Below are 16,397 nucleotides of genomic sequence, written 5' to 3' on the forward strand. Positions count from 1 at the left end.
GTTGCCACTTTCTGATGTGTACTAAATGCAGTCTTGGTCTCCGCCTTGCAATTTGTTGCGTATCCAAGAAGGCATCCTCACTCTGGCTGATGACACTGGCACTGATTAGTAACACGTGCAGTGGCATGACAGATGCCCAGCGAGGTTGGAAGAACAAATACCCCATGTTTTCAGTTCTGACAAGACGTGTTCGCTCACGTGTTCGCTCATTTTGCTAACCGTTGAGGGGCAAATATTGAGCAACGCTCAAGTCATCGTGCATGTTGTTTAGTTGTCTGTCACTGGCATTGCTCTGCACACAGATGCCTGTGTATAGCCACATTGTATTATTTTAATTTGATTATTTGCTTTGGTGGCCGATTGTTAAGTGTGTTTGTGCACTCTCCTGATGCCGCTTTTGGAAAACAGCACGGAGGCAGGACAGAAGAAGAATTTGGCACAATATGGCACTCGTGACGTCTTAGTTTTTTAACCATCCTGTCCCTGCACTGCATTCTGAGCGGGACCACTCGCAGCATTGGGCCCAAGTCGAAACTGACATCCAGCCTTACAGTGTCTGTAGATTGTGCTTTGCTTGTGAGGACAGAAATCTCCGGTTGATTTGTCTTTCCTGTCAACTCTCCTTACTGTGCCCATTGAAGGAGGATGCAAACTTCTGATTGCAAAAAATGGCCAAAAATTCGCTTTTCCAAAAGTGAACATATGCCTGTGTGTGACTTCTTTATTTATTTATTTATATATTTATTTATTTACAGAATACTGCAGACCGAATCGGTCCAAGCAGGAGAGAATACATACATTTCTTAGTAAGCACTATGCCTTGGAATCAGCAACAATGATGAAGTTACAATTTGCAACAAGAAAAATATTAACATACATAAACAAGGTTATAAAGCAAATACACTTTGTGAAAGTACATGCCCCAAACACAGGCACATAGACAAAGAAGCACACTATGCACTGTTAATAAATAATCATAATTTCTAACTGTACAGTCAGATGTATAGGCTCTCAAAAGGTTGAAGAAAGGAGAGGTGAATCATGAGGCAGGGAATTCCAGTCAGATATTGCTTTCGGCGAAAATGAATATTTATAGAAGTTCGTGCGGGCAAATATTGGCTTGATACTATGACTGTGCTATCTCAAAGTTTCCTTGCTGAAATCTACTGAGGAGTACTCCAGGAAATATTTTTATCAACCACAGTGAAAAATGGCATATTTCGAACCCCGTTATCTTTGTGGCGCCACGGCCGAGCAGTGCTATCTTTGGCCTCAACAGAAAGCTTTGTTATTCATCTTCAAACCTGGCGCCTCACCTCTCTGCAGCGTGTGTTTCTTTTTCTCTGGGAAATGCTGGTCACCCTGGCTGGTGTTCTCAAATTCAAAACCGTAGTGTGCTCTTGCTCGTTGGCACAGGATACCCGAGCTGCGCATTGGCGGAGACCCCATGTCACCGGTCAAGCACCTCTACCTGGCTGGCGAGCAGCCCCAGGAAGAAGACTGCGGGCGACTCCTCGACCAGGTCGTGCAGAAGGTGCGCATCATGTGCAAGGCAGGGTATCTGCTCCTCACTGTGTCATTCGCTCGGTTTTGTCCTTCCGTGAATGTGCATGGTCAGCTAAGTTGAAGCTATGTGTAAAATAGACTTGGTTCCAGCATGCAGAGTCTTCCTTTGCCACCATGATGGGGTCTGGAAGCTTTCTTTAATGCCATTTATCTTGTCATTTCACAAAATATTTCCAGCTTCTCTGTCACGAAATTCCCTGATTGGTCAAGAGAGGTTACATGACCTTGTAACGTCATCACAACCTGCCCACCATGGAAGGTGGCAACCTGATGGAATATCTGAGGACCCCAATATTTGGAAGCTGGCCCACCCCAGAAAATGAATTAAGGTGGATTAGTGGGTAGTGTAAGGTGGATTGGATTAATAATCCAGTGGAACTTACTGGAACATTCTAGAAGGTGATGATTGCCCTTACATGCTATCTGCGACAAAGCCAGTTCCAACTGGAGTTTTGGCAGGAAAGCAGCAAGAACTTTAGGCGCTCGCTGTAGACACCATAGCAGGCAACCGAAAGATTATCGCATTTTCTTCTTTAAGAATGCGGCTAAGATGGCCCCCAAGTTTTTTATTTTTTTCTTTATGGAAAAGGTCAAAGTGATGACAGATACCAGCATAGGGTGGCGAGTCAAGACTGATTGGTTATTGAAATGCACCAACAGAGTGAATGTGGCCTCCTTTAAAAGGGGCACAATTTCTCCCAGAGTTTTTGTGCTCTGTGAAATCTGGTAGTTACACCCGTGGAGGCTGCATTGACGTATCAGAGAAAATGCTTCTGTTTCTAAGAAATTTAGGGTTGAATGTCTCTTTGATCCAAATTCAAGGGCAAGCTGCAGTGCATTTGGAGGTGGCAAGCGCTGTGGTGTTACTAGTGGCCAGGAATTGCAGGCATGCTTTTCATCTGTACCATACTAGCATTGGCGGTGGACCCTGTTTGTGAGCCTGACAATGTCTTTGCCAAGAGCTGCAGGCTGCAGTTTGGTCACCACAGCTTAGCGGAGCACATGGTGCTTTTAAAAGCCAGAACTGAAGCAAAACTCACTGCCACGCATGAGTACGCTTCATTTAATTTTCCAGATTTACATATTCTTCTTCCTTGTGTCATTGGAGCATGAGCAGTTGTGAAATAAAACTCACTTTAAGGAGACCACGGCTTTGAAATCTGAACAAAATTGCCAAAAAATTGTTGTATCCACTTGTATGCCTCATATTTTATGCTGTCCCGAAATTTCATTGCTGAAATTGATCGGGAAGTACTCTAGAAGAAGCGTTTCTTGCACTGCGGCGGCTGTGTATTGCAGGGAAACGCTTGAACAATGGTTATGTTTCTCCGTTATGGATTAATTGTTTAGATACTCTCATGCACAGCAGATTTCTTCAAGACTGTGTTTTTTAGGTGGACCCAGTTTGTTTCATTCCACTCCTAGTGTAAGTCAAGACATTCTTCGTTTTTCAAATTTCAGAATTCTATATTTCTGGTATGAAGGTCTCTTTTCGTTCTAGATATGTCAGTGGGCACTGCATCACAAAAATTCTGAAGCAAAATTTATGCTTTGAGGAGAAAAAAAAACTTAAGTATATCTTGACCTGTTGCATGCCAGTAGGAATGCAGTGAATGTTCAACCAGGCTTCTTCCATATTTTTTTTAATTGTGCACCCTTTTCACAAGCTTTAGAGGAAAAGCATATATTAGAAAACAATTTTCAGGATGTATATCAGTGAAATTTAGCGACAATAGTCTTAAAATTATTTCTAATATGCCCAAAAATTTGGTGTATATAATTGAGAAATTTAAAAAATCTCTTGCTCAAAGCTTGATTTGCTTTGAAGGAAGGCTGGGGACTTAAGTGGAGTCAGCCTGCATCGATAAGATTACTGCATTGTAACAGCAAAGAGGCCAGCCGCATTGAAAACTAAGCTTTTGTAAGCTGTGTAAGGTATTGCCACCGCAGGCCATGTTTGCAAGCAGACTGAGGTGGCCTCAAGACAGTCTTCTCTTTTGCACGGATTCCCGAGGCCCGGCTACATTGGCACTCACTTCCAAACAGTGGTCACGAGGGCCTTTCTGGTCATGATTGCCTGGCAAAGCAGAACAGTGACCGCTGTTAAGGTCATGCAGTGACGCCACCCTTATGCCAAGCTGCTCCAAACTCGCTGCTTTCGAACTGAGCAGTGCCGTGTGCCAGCTGTTTTAATGTGTTCAGATCTATTGAAGCCCACTTATAACGAACAGGACTGTCATGCACCATTCACTGTTATGTCCCAAAGTTTGCAGCATTAAAACAAATGTTGCAATGCAAACTTCCACAGTGCACTTTTATTGCATGTATGTACGGGAGCAATCCTCAGGGTGGCAGGGCTTTGGTCTGCATTTGCAAGCCACTGCTCATTTCTGTCTCGCTTAGAAAACATGAGCAGCGCATGCATCGAGATGGAGGCCGACCAATGTCCTCAGGCTTGCATGTCTTTGAATCGACCTTGTGTCGTTGCGATTCCAACTGGCCGGCCGATTGGGCTTACTGTGAGTCAAACAACCAATTGTTGCTTTTTATTATAATGGAAATATAACTTGGGGATAAATTCACACACACAGATATGGTGGCTTCCGTGTGTACGGCACATAGCATCTGCCAGAATATCTGTGCTGTGCACTGACAAGCAACAGCTTGTGGAAAGAGCGCGTGCCAATGTTATGCGCAGGTATGATGGCAGTGCATAGACAGCGTCCTACATTATGCTGTCGCTTTTTGGCTGAGTAAATCACAGTTACTCTTGTGAAGTTTCTTTGTGAAAATGTCGCAGGCAGCATGATTAAGGCTATAAAATGGCTGTGAGCCTCACTCCGCCCGTCCATTTTAGGCTAAGAGGCATGCATTTGTACAGTTTTGGCAGCAGTCCTTTTCAGCTGTGTTACACTTCAGCTGAATTAAAAGGAGTTCATGATTGATGCATGCAGCTCAGGTGATATCTAGTGCTCTCCAACGCAGAATGTTATTGCGTCACGTCCTGAGCATCGGTTGAGGTGTAGTCAGATCTTTCATTACCCGCTGTGAGACAGAATGCATATTTCTCTGTTCTAAGGTGAAGGGCAGAGGATAGGGAAGAACATAAAGTGTTGACAGTGCATTAGTGTTGCTCCACTCTGCATCCATCCTGCGAAATTCACACCAATATCGGGTAGCGTAGAGGATTTTTTTCTGTTTTCGGTTACATGTGCGGAACAGCCATCATTTTCATGTGTGTGGAAAATTTTTTATCCTTGTGCATGTTCTTAATAAAGATAGCTGTTGTGCACAGGCTTCTGATGCCTGCAACCGAGCGCCATGTCTGGGGACATTCGTTCTATCTGAGACTAAGTCGTAATGAGCATATAAACTGCCACATCGATATCATTTGTACTAGGCCATCATTTGGTGTAAACAGGCACAACTGCACGGAGTTGCCGCGTTTGCACTTCTACAGTAGAATCTCATTACAACGAACTTCACGGCACCGCCGAATTGAATTCGTTATTTTGAAATATCGTAGTACTGAAAAACCATTATTTTCATGTCAGTAATACATCACAAGAACTAAAATTACGTACCTTTGCAGCAGATTTACATGTTAGTAAGTAAATAATAAACGATAATGCTGGGCACAGTTAAACTACAATTTATTGCTTGAAGAAGTCTGTTATCTTCTGGCGAGTAGACGACAAGCGCTGCAGGACGAACGCCTCCACATCCTCGACCTTCCTGTGCACGTCATCGGGGACATTTTTGCAGCTCCCGAGGAATGATCGGGTCTTCTCTAGAAAGACTAGGACATCCGAGCTGGAAACAATCTCTTCCTCTTCGTGCGCTGATCCAGTGTCAGCATCGTCTTCGTCGCTACTACATTCTTCTTGCTCACGCACTTGATTCATGATGTCTTCGGTGGTGAGCTCCGCGGATGTAGCCGCCGCGCTGTCGCTGGCCACATAATTCGAAAGTCGCTGTCCACGGTAGTTGCCCAGCCACAGACGTTTTCTTGAGGGAGCCAGCTGCGACTCTTGATGTAGTTTTATGATCTTGTTCCGATCTTTGAGCATGGTTGTCATTGTTGACGGCGTGATGTCAAGCTCCCTGCACAAGTCCACTTGCTTTTTTCCAGCATTCAGGTGCGACAGAATGTCCACTTTTTCTTTAAGCGAAAACTGGCGTCGCTTCTTTTTAACGCGGGGGCCTGAAGAACTCATTGTCAGCAAAGCTAAAGCACAACACAATCACAGCGCCGATAACTTTGCAGATCCTATCGTTCGCTGTCAATGTGGTGACACTGCATTCAATAGGCTTACGACTACGGCGCAGTATGCGACCACACGCTGGATGATGGATGGATGATAATTGGCCTTACCTTTTGTATCGGGCGGCAGCTTGCGCCGCCTAGCCTACATTCATTCAACGCGACACTCGCGTTGATGCCGATGCCGCTGGGGCTATATCCGTTGCAACGGGTTCCCCAGCGCATAGCTGCTGCTTCGGATGATGACGATAGGCGTCATCTTCAGGGATTTGGTAGGAAACTTCGATGAAACTTTGTAATAACGAAGCGTCTTGCGACAATTGCGAGATTAATTTGCATACGTTATTCTGAAATATTCGGTAATCTGAAATTCGTAGTACTGAAAGTTTTTTACATTGAAAATATAGTCATTTTGGCGGGGATTTAAAAAAAAATTCGTAAATCTGAAAATTTCGTTAATCTGATGTTCGTAGTAACGAGATTTTACTGTATTCGTTTCAGTTGTCCGTCATTTATTTAAAAAATGAAGTACAGTAAGTTGAGTGTGCAAATTCCAGGCAGAATTTTTGAAGTCGATGCTTCGGCCAGCATGGAGACTACGCAAGGCTGTCCTGGCTCAGTGATTTCAAGGCGACTGAGTCTGATCAATTGCTTCCGAGCGAGGCGAGCACATGCGTGCAAGAAAACATGACAGAATTGGCTGGCATTTAAATGAAATTTTGGGGAGGTTTTTAATGTGGCAGAGATTTAAAAAGCCTTTTTAAGCCTTGTAAAAAAAATGTAGAGCCACACATTTGAGCCACTGGTGCTCGCAAGTATATGCAAAGTATGTGCTCTTCAACTGAACATTGCATGACATATTTTGCAAAGGTGTCTGCTCTTCAGTAATGCAGCTTAGAACTTATAATTCAAGACCTGTCAGGTACGACTCTATGCTAATAATGAAAAACTTAATGATGTAGCACACCTATAAGCCACAGTCACTTTTCCACCATTGTTTTGCCAAATAAAAGACTTTGAACCTAAAAGCTATATGCTCCAGAATTATTCTAATGCCATGTTTTGCTGCTCCTAAGTGCTGTTGGTTTGAAATATTAGTGCTCCAAACTGCCCCTAAGTGAGCGTTTCTCTGCTGCAAAAATTGCTGCAAATTGCCCTTCACCAGTATCATCACTGGCCATGTTGCATGTAGGAGTGCGAGGAGGAGAGGGAATAGGTGTGGCATGCCATGCTGATTGGCTGCACCGCGCTCGCCACTGGTGATGCCATAAGGGGAGAGGACACGAGCAATGTGTGACACTGCCTGGTTCTGCCCCTGGCCCATTCCCTTCTTCGCACTGGTCATAGCCGCCTTATGTAATAATAACAAAAATGAGCATTTCATCATCACTAATGCATTGGTCGTGAAGGGCAGAGCCAACAGGCAGCGTTCAGAATGTGAAATATCACACCGCAGAATATGCGAAAGCATTTTTACCACGAACATACAAAAGAAAATAACACTAACAGCAATAGCAAGTGGGAGAAGACAAAACAAACTGCATAACATTACACTGGAATGCAGTATGAGCAAGCATTCCTAATACACAACCGAGCAGTCACCATGCTGTTATATATCGCCTTAAAACTAGGGGTGTGCGAATATTCAAAAATTCCCGAATACTCACCAGCGATCGTATAGTGCGCAGACTTTCATAAATTTGACCGTGGCAAAAACCACAATATCTGGGCAAATTAGCCGATGATAGGTAAAAATTTCAGGAAAAAAAATACAGAGGTTCTGTGTGCTTCCGTCTCCGTCGTTTATCACACAGACCGATCGCATTCCGACGCTGCTAGGCTTGACCTTGTGCGAAATTCCGCAAGTTGGCTTTCCCACATAACACACATGCTGCGAACAAGATGGCCGACGGCCCCCTTCGAACAATCGCAACGTGCGATCGCGCTTTTGCTAATCCTTCCGTAATACGTTACATATTTACTGCCCACATCCGAAGAATGCATCCTGTCGCCTTCATAACTCTCAGTGCATGACCTCCGCCATTCCATTTTGTAACCTGAGCTGTGCGGGAAAGCCTACTTGCGGGCTTTCGCGGGAGCCTCCTGAAGGGGCACGTAGTGTTTTCACAATAGGGCAAGCGATCCTGTAAAAATCCTGCCTATTGCATGGTGCATTGTAACCCGCGCACCTCTTTAGTGGGCATAACGGCAGGCGTGACAACGATCGGAAGGCCCCTGTCGCTAGGTCAAAAAATAGCCTGGCCGCGTAGTTCCGGTTTCTGAGCTTCGCCGCTGCTACAGGAAACTGCAACTCTCGGCCTGCACATTCGCCGGTAGTCTAATCCCACCTCCGCGCGGCTTTCGAACGCCGACTGGCCCATTGCAGGTGATTCATTTTTCCTTCTTAGAACCAGTCTCGTCGTTACAATGCCAGTGTGTGCTTCCCGTCCCCTTGCTTGCATTTCTGTTGTTCTTCCAGCACTCCAAAACGGGCGGCTTGTCACGGGCTTACAGGTTTTAGTGTGATGGAGCCACCTCATAACGCCTTACTGCATCTTCACATTTTCGGCAAGTTTTTTGGGGGGGAATTTTATAATCGAAGCCTTCGGACGAACCGGGCATTTCTTCCGGTCCCTTGAACTCCGAATGAATGAGGTTTTACTAGTCATCATGTTATTTTTTGTGCACATCATGTTTCTTTATATGGTGCGAGGCAGTCTAGCTTTGTTTATTTTGGTTGCAAAGACCATACACTATTTAGGAAAATATAAGGGCACCAAGATTTGCTTGTTTATCATTTTCTGAAATTTTTTTTCGAAGCCATTTTTTCGTCATATTCGTATTCGATTCGTATTCGAAAATTTCAGTATTCGCTCACTCCTACTTAGAATCATCCTTTTTATTGTTAAGGACACCGTTACCCAGAAAATCTGGCATTGGCAGCGTTGTGAGTGATTAATAGGGTGGCATAGGCTGGCCCGGGCAGCCAACCGCTGCAGCGCTGTGCCAGGAGGGGTATGAGAACTCGCAGGGATCTATGAATGTAAAGTTGAGCATGACCTTCTGCATATTGACCTCCTGCATGTTTGCAAACAAACGAGGTGGCGCTGCAGTCGCCAGCGGGCTCGCGGTAGGCAAAAGGCCAGGGAGTGGCGCCGCAGAGAAGTGTTGAGCGCGGGTTTTCAAGGCTTGTAGGCGCATCTTCAGTTTCTGTGAATCACTGCAATGGTTGATGCTTTCAACTTTGTAATTTCTCGACGTACACGATCTCGCATTGGCCACTTGCAGCGTATTCAGAGAAATAGTTCGCCACTGTGTATTGTATATATGGTTAGTAGTAAACAGAAAGAGTTTCTGCCGGTGATTTCTACGCTAGGCATTGAATAAAATAGGAAGTTTTTGACACCCTGCTCTAGCCAGAATGATTTTACTTCCGGACAGTAGTGAGAGGAAGTGCTGGCGTTGTTTCTGCAGAGCAGACATGCGCTGCCCCGTCTGCTGACATAACGTACGGGTCGCGCTGTGCGAAAAGTGGGGACAGTGTAGTGTCCCCATTCTCCTCTGTCTTGCTTAAGCACTGTTTTTAGCCACAGGATCATGCACCAGTCTGGCCGACTTCTCTCTCGCCTTGTTAAACTGGTCGATTTGGTGGAAATTATTGATGTCTGGAATTATTCTTTCTTAGTCCTGGGGTCTTCGGTTTCATGATGAAAAATTATAGCAAAATATTCAGTAGAAATTTATAAATTACGCTTTCTAGATGTGTGGTCGTCGAAAATTGTGAGGTAATTTCTTCGATTTCTTTGGGGTTTTCTTTTGAGTTCAGTGCCGCATTTCTTTGACCAAAGCGTAAGCGAAGATTCCAAAAACGAAGGAATAAACGTTAAGGTTCGTTTTCTGTTCGATTGGCATCACGCACACCTTTGCAATTTCATGACTCATGAAAATAGGATGACTCTATTTGTTGCAAATGATTCCTGAGACATTAAGGAGTGTAATAAGTCTCGATTTTTTTTTCATACACGTGCAGTACTATGTTAGTTATTTTTTAAGAAACGTTTTCATGTAACTATGCATGCATAAGTACATGATCATTTAAAGAAATAACTAATAGCGTCATCATACAGAACAGGGTTTTGTGAACATGCTGGCGTAAAAAAAATTGCGCACTTTCTGCTCAATTACTTAAGCCCTTGGGTTGAGTTGACGAGGGTGTTAATTACAATTACCCGAGAACTGCACCAGGTATAGCTAAAAATAAAACTGCATTACTGAAACGAGCGTAGCAATTTCATATTTGCACTAAATTTAGTTACATATCGCATGCTTAAATAACGAAAACACTTTTCATTGCTGCGTCCCCTCTCAATCTCGCCACATGTCTGTTAGCATGCCTGCGGCTGCTTCTTTCCAAACAAGCTTCATGATCATGGAGTACATCATGAAACATGACACATGCATGATGCAATGAAAAAGCATGTGGCTTTTAGCATACTTAAGGTATGATATTCTAAGCACGCCAACGGCACCGCGCAAGAACTTACCAGACTTCTTTCTACTCGAATCAAATAATTATGTCAGTCATATTAAAAAATACTTTCAAGTAAATATTAAATGCCATAAAACGTGCCATTAAAACATGCTGTGCTATTATCAAAAGAACAGATTCCTTGGGGGTGAGTGAACCTGCCAGCGCCCCATGCACACCGGCTCAAGATGATAAATACGTGTGCAGCTACATATGTGCTTTTTTCCTTGCGCAGTTAGATATCCAGGTGGATGGACGCAGTAATTTGCATGCTATTACGTACATTGAGTGGCAGTGCCGATCGACTCCCAGATTTCGCGCTTTACTACCGCAGCCCATTCCCTGTTAGCCAGTTTCCTAATGCGGTATTTATCTGCGAGAAACCTATCAAGGCTAATTTAAATTTCCTTTTATGCTACTACGCGGATCCAACAGTGGCGCAGCTGGTCAATACATGCTGCTTCTGCAGTGCGCAGGCATGATGCAGCCGCCGGTAGCTGCGGCAGCTGTGGTAGGCATGAGCATGCAGACCCTGTTTTGCCTACCATGTGAAAGTCGCTGCTGACATCAGTGCCACCGCATCTTCATGATGTCGCGGGGTGAAGGAGGTCTATATGGGAATCAACCCATTGCGCTATCGGGTCATACCTTTAAGGCGGAGCCTAAGTGTCCCCTCCAATTTTTTTTTTTCGTGCCAAGAGCCAACAATAACAATTTCAAATGAACAAGAAAAGCGAGGCAGGAGTATACATGTGATATCAGCAAGGTACAGAACAGTTGAACAAAAGCAAAAAATTTCTCTCTTCACGCTCTTGTCTTACGTGTCAGTAGCTGTTTAATCAAGTGGCCATAACAATAGATTGTCCGATTTAGAGTGCGATTTCATATGTGAAAAAAGTTGAGCGATTTGGTACGTATTCATTATTTACAACAGTGCAGGAAACACTGTCTATTCTCTCCTCTTGTCTGTGTTTCCTACACTGTTGTGAATAGTGATTTCATATGTTAAGTATGAAATTAATGAACCTGGAATACTGAGCCTGGAAATGAATTTAATGACCTTTAGCTTGTTCATGCCAAAACTGTGAAGAATGGGTGCATCCCATCCACTGCAGAGTATAGCTTTCCCAGGAGCAAACAGGGCACTTGCTGAAGTTCATGACTTTGGAAACGCCACAGCTCACAAGGGACATATATTAATGTGGGCAGAGAAAAAGAAAGAAAAATAATGTTGCCCAGCCCGCACCGCCAATCACAAGGGACAGTGGGAATGGATGGGAGCTCATTTACGCTTCCAAAGTGTCGTGACAGTTGGCCCAGCTGTCAGCTGTGTTTGAAACCTGTTATGCCCAGGCACCGGAATTATCACCTTTCAGGCTTTGACCAGTAATAGTCCCTTTAAAGCGGAAATGGAAGAGCTGGGAGATTTATCAAGAACAAGATAGTTGCAGTGTAATTAAAATTAAATTCAACTAATTTCGATGATTTCTGAATGTCTGTAAGAAGGATAAAACTGTGCAGGCATATGGAGTAAGCCAAGAACTGAATTCAAAACTCTGTACCGCCGTTTTGCTTTTGCTGTTAGGGCTAACTTTTGCGTGAATTAATCTTTCAGCTGCATGCCTGCTGCATCTCTAGCAGCTGACATTGCTTTGATAAGTTTGCTGGAAAAGGCTGTTTCTGCTGGCGCATAAGCAATTCACATGGTTCTGTGAGCAAAAATAAAAACTATTCACATTTTCACACCCTTTATCACAAGTCGTACGATGGACGTTACACCAGGAGATGCATGCCTATGACCTTGGGCGTCGAGTGAGTGCTGCATCTCACCGAGTGATGTGGTTCTCCCCCTCCTTGCAGACCTGGGAAGCGGGTGTGGCGCTCACCCGAGCTCGGTACCTTGAGGACCGTGAACGCAGCCCCAAGGAGGCCAGCATCCGTATCGCAGTGTCTGCCTGTCTCACCAATGAAGACATTGAGCGTGCCTGCACCGTGATTCAGCAAGCAGTGCAGGCTGTGCTGGCATGATGGGCTGGCAGCAACGACTGTGCTCCTCTTCCGCAGCCTTCGCCGTGTTGTCTGCAGAAGGGGCAGGTCATTTGTACCAAAGCAGTAGCAGCAAGTGTGGCTGGCTCTCGATCCTTCAACTCAGCTGGTGGAGACAAATTGATAGGCTGCTCACACAGGCTGCTTGTTTCGTCTTCAATGAAAAGGCAGGAGACGGCACTGAGCAAATGGAAAAAATATAAAGACAGACGACTGTGGCAGACAAGACAGAGCGTTCAAGTGCCTCGTCTCCTCTGTTCTGTTTTTTCAGTGCTGTTGCCTGCCTTTTCACTGGGAAGGAATTCATATTCCCCTGAACATCTCAGGTGTACACATAGCATTGCATTTCATTGAGCACATGACTGCGTGCTCACTGGAAACATGCAACAGGCAAGCTGATATTGTAACTTGTATCCCACGGTTACAGACTGGCTGAAGGAGGGGAAGTAGTCAAGAAGCTCAGTTGCAGTCACATCGTCTGCACTGGCAGTCATGAGTGTTCCAAGCCTGAATCTTACTGGAGTTACATGAACCACTTCTTCACACTGTAAGCACAGCGCAGCTTAAAAACAAAATAAAATGTTCTAATGAAGTCATTGTTTTGAGAATAACGCGTCACTGCTTTAGAGTGCACTTGCTACGACACCAAGGTTTCTTTGTTGTGAGAAGCACTTGTTCTAGGTCTGGTATAGCCCCAAGCTTGTTGGCGATGTAGCCCCGTGTGTGGTGCCAGAGGCCGTGCAGCAAGAAACAGAGCTGGTGAGACGAGCATGTTTTGCTAGCAACGCATGCCTCGCCATTATCATGGCTAAACTCCGTGACAACTTTTCTTGGCAGTGCTGCCAAAACTGTAAAGCATACCAAGCCCTCTCTTTCTATAATGGGGAATATAGTCCCCAGTTGCAGCTAGTAGTTTCCTCTTAAAAGAGAGTGTATTGGTGTAGTAGTAATCGGTAATTAAGGCATTTTTTTCACTTAACTGCACATTTTCAACATTGGAAAGTCGTGCTGAAAAGCAGTTTGTTTGGCTCGAATGAATCATTTAGGCACGCCCAGTTAAAAAGCTACCCATAGATGATGCTGGCTACACCATCGACTCAGCAAAGCAACCACAGAAGTGGGCAATGCACCAGACTCCTGTCCTGCAGCTGAAATGATGGCAGAGTTGCACAGTAGCAGGTGCCTGTAGTGTTTTCTTCATTGCCAAAACGGGCTGCCACCTGTGTCACGGCTGAGCGCTGCACCCACTTCCACTGCTTCAGCAACCCCTCGGGCGGCTGATCTTGTTTCTAGTGGAAAGTCTGCCGTCAAGCTCTGCTCACATTCAGATTGCCAAAAACTAAAAAAATCTAAGTTTTAGAAAGTATCTATAAAGTCCTTTTAATCTCATCCCAAAAACAACCGCGAAATGACTATAAAAAATGTTCTTGAGGTAGCAAAAAAGTTTGAAATCCCCATGAAAATGTCAATTTCTCTCATGCTTTTTCACCGGACTGCCTTGCTTGCAGAAAGCATAGCATGACAATGGCTTCACGGATTTTCATGTGGGTTGCTGCATTGTGTTCCGCGATAAATGCTTTATGCTGTGACGTTCTTGTATTTCTGAATTATTTCGTCTTTTTTTTTGCACCGTCACTAATTTTGCATGGCAATAATGAGTGCATTATGCAAGTGTGTGTAAACATTCTGTGTAGAAAAAAATCATGCTGTTGAGAATATTTGGAAAATGTCACTGAATCAGCCATTACTTTGGGTAAAAGTTAACTGACTGCAGGCTTCTACCATGTTTTGTTGTCATACCAGACCAGGCTTTCTGCAAGTTTAGTATAGCAGTGAGGTACATAAATATTCACATCAAAATTGCTTAAGATATCTCAGTGAAATTTTGTATTTAAGCATTCAGTGCACATCCCAATAAGCACTCCATATTTCATTGATATGTACCAAAAAATAAAACATTTCACCTCTCAATACCCGTGTTCCCTCTATATGCGGATTTTGTTCGCTGTGGTAATAATTGGGTGGTGGAGAGATGCAACATCCTGTGGGCCATGGGCTGCTGTTGGCCATTTTGAACTGGTGCATTTGCTGAAGCTTGCATTTCCGCAGGCAGTTTTAATATCCCAGACAGCTCGTGGTAAGCGATCTCTGTTAAGACGTGCTTGCCTCTGTTTTGTTGCTCAGACTTTCTCTTTTTTTTGTGTGTGTGGTTACAGTAGCAGAGAACTTGCAGTGTCCTCGCAGGTTTGAGTTTCTTGTTAAGCTTTGGAATGGGCTCCACTGTGAGTCAATTGCATTCCCTCAAGGGACCACACTTTTGCGTTTCATTTTGGTGTCTTCAGGCCGTGATTATCATCTGAACAAATTGAAGGGCTGGATGTTGAATTGTGTACATTCTTTTAACAGCAGTAGGGGGCTTTCTTTTATGGCCTCAGTGGTGGTTTCTCGTATGGGTTTTTTAGCTTGCAGTCTGCACGGTGTTGGCACCTTTCGTCCAGCTGCATTTGTTATGCCTGCGTTTGGTATTGCTTTAGCTGTAATGAGAATGCCATGCCTCAGGACAGGCTGGGCTCAGTACAGCTTTCAAATGAGTGTAGATTAGTGCAAAACGTGGGTGTGTTCAAATTCAGCGTCGCCACTTATTTCCCTGCATGTGTTAGGTACAGTTCCTCTTTTCTAAAAGGCCATGAACAACTTTGATGAACAGAAATGAGAAGTTAGTGCTGGCCTCTTACAAGTACTTCAGTACTTGCTGGCTGCACTGTTTCTCTGCTAAGCAGTGGCCAAACCAGCCCCAGCCAATGCTTGAAAAGGTGGCACAGTCAACCCTGGATAATTAAAACCCCCCCAAGGGGACTGAATTTTTGTTTTATTTATGCAGATCTTGAGTTAGTGAGAGCCTCTTTGAGTGCAGCTGATGTTGACTGGACCAGAAGCACCATGTTCAAATAAACCAATGGTTTGAATGAAGCGAGTTTCAATTGATGACATTTTGCTGCACACCTACTTAGTTCGGTCAATGTTCTGGTTGGCTCATACCAGCATCGAGCTCAAGTCATGCTATGAAGAACAACGATGCAGCCATAGAAATAATTGAATCCCTTTAACACTGGTTTTATACCTGTTCATGCCTTGTTCACTCTTGTTCACCCTTGTTCACGGCTGTATGATACGGAGCAGGATTTGGCGCCCAGACTCATATCACATTACCGAGGAAAAATTAGAGGGTACCTATTAAGTACACGAGAAAATGCTCCTGCTTAACTTCGCATGTCACCGCCAGAAATGTTTGTATCTTTATGGCATATATGAGAAAATTTTTCACATCGAAGCATGCTCGATACTGTTCTGACTGCACTTTTACACTGTTTCTGGGCACCCAGTAGCCAGAAGTGTGGATCTGCTGGTGCCATCTGCTGATGCTGGTCCCTTGTCTGGGGCTCTTTTAGAATAGACTCTGTTTTCTTAATGTACAGCATCCTAGCAGGGCCATGTTTTGTCCACCGTCATCTTTACTTAATTCGATACTCGAGCCTTGTGCCATTTTTGCGACGGCAGAACCTTGCAAGTTTCAGCTTTTGTGCTGTTGCCTTGTTGATGAGGGATAGGAGCTGTCATGTGAATCTTTCTCCACAAGCTGTAACGAAATAAAGTACAGGGCCTGTTTTGTTTCTTTTTTTCTGTCTCTCATTTGAATTTCTTGAGGCCATGCATGATCTCTCACTAATGAGGATACACAGAGACAAGTGCTCACTTCCAGCTGACCCTGTATTGGCACTGAGGCACATATGTTTGTTTACAATATCCTCAGGGAAGAATTACAATATTCACTCACTGAGAAAAGGAAATGCAAAGAAGGCACGAAATAATAGCAAAAGGAATATAACATCGTAAATGGGCCCATACAGAGGAAGGTTTCACGGAAGCGTTGCTGTCAATTATCACTATCCGAGCCTCTATCCCAGAATCGAGGGGAACAAAAAGGCCACCACC

General features: G+C 44.3%; 1 protein-coding gene across 1 annotated transcript in view; it reads left to right on the forward strand.

The window, feature by feature from the left end:
- Spt-I (serine palmitoyltransferase subunit I) overlaps nucleotides 1-16,081 on the forward strand; it is a 75,544-nt gene extending 59,463 nt beyond the window's left edge. Inside the window, exons 11-12 of the mRNA XM_077643577.1 lie at nucleotides 1,417-1,534; nucleotides 12,219-16,081. Of these exons, the coding sequence (XP_077499703.1) occupies nucleotides 1,417-1,534; nucleotides 12,219-12,386 (286 nt within the window). The 3' untranslated portion in view covers nucleotides 12,387-16,081. The remainder of the gene's footprint in view (nucleotides 1-1,416; nucleotides 1,535-12,218) is intronic.
- The last annotated feature ends 316 nt before the right edge of the window (nucleotides 16,082-16,397 follow it).

This window comes from Amblyomma americanum, chromosome 11 (genome assembly GCF_052857255.1).
Source record: "Amblyomma americanum isolate KBUSLIRL-KWMA chromosome 11, ASM5285725v1, whole genome shotgun sequence".
NCBI classification, from domain to species: Eukaryota; Metazoa; Arthropoda; class Arachnida; order Ixodida; family Ixodidae; genus Amblyomma; species Amblyomma americanum.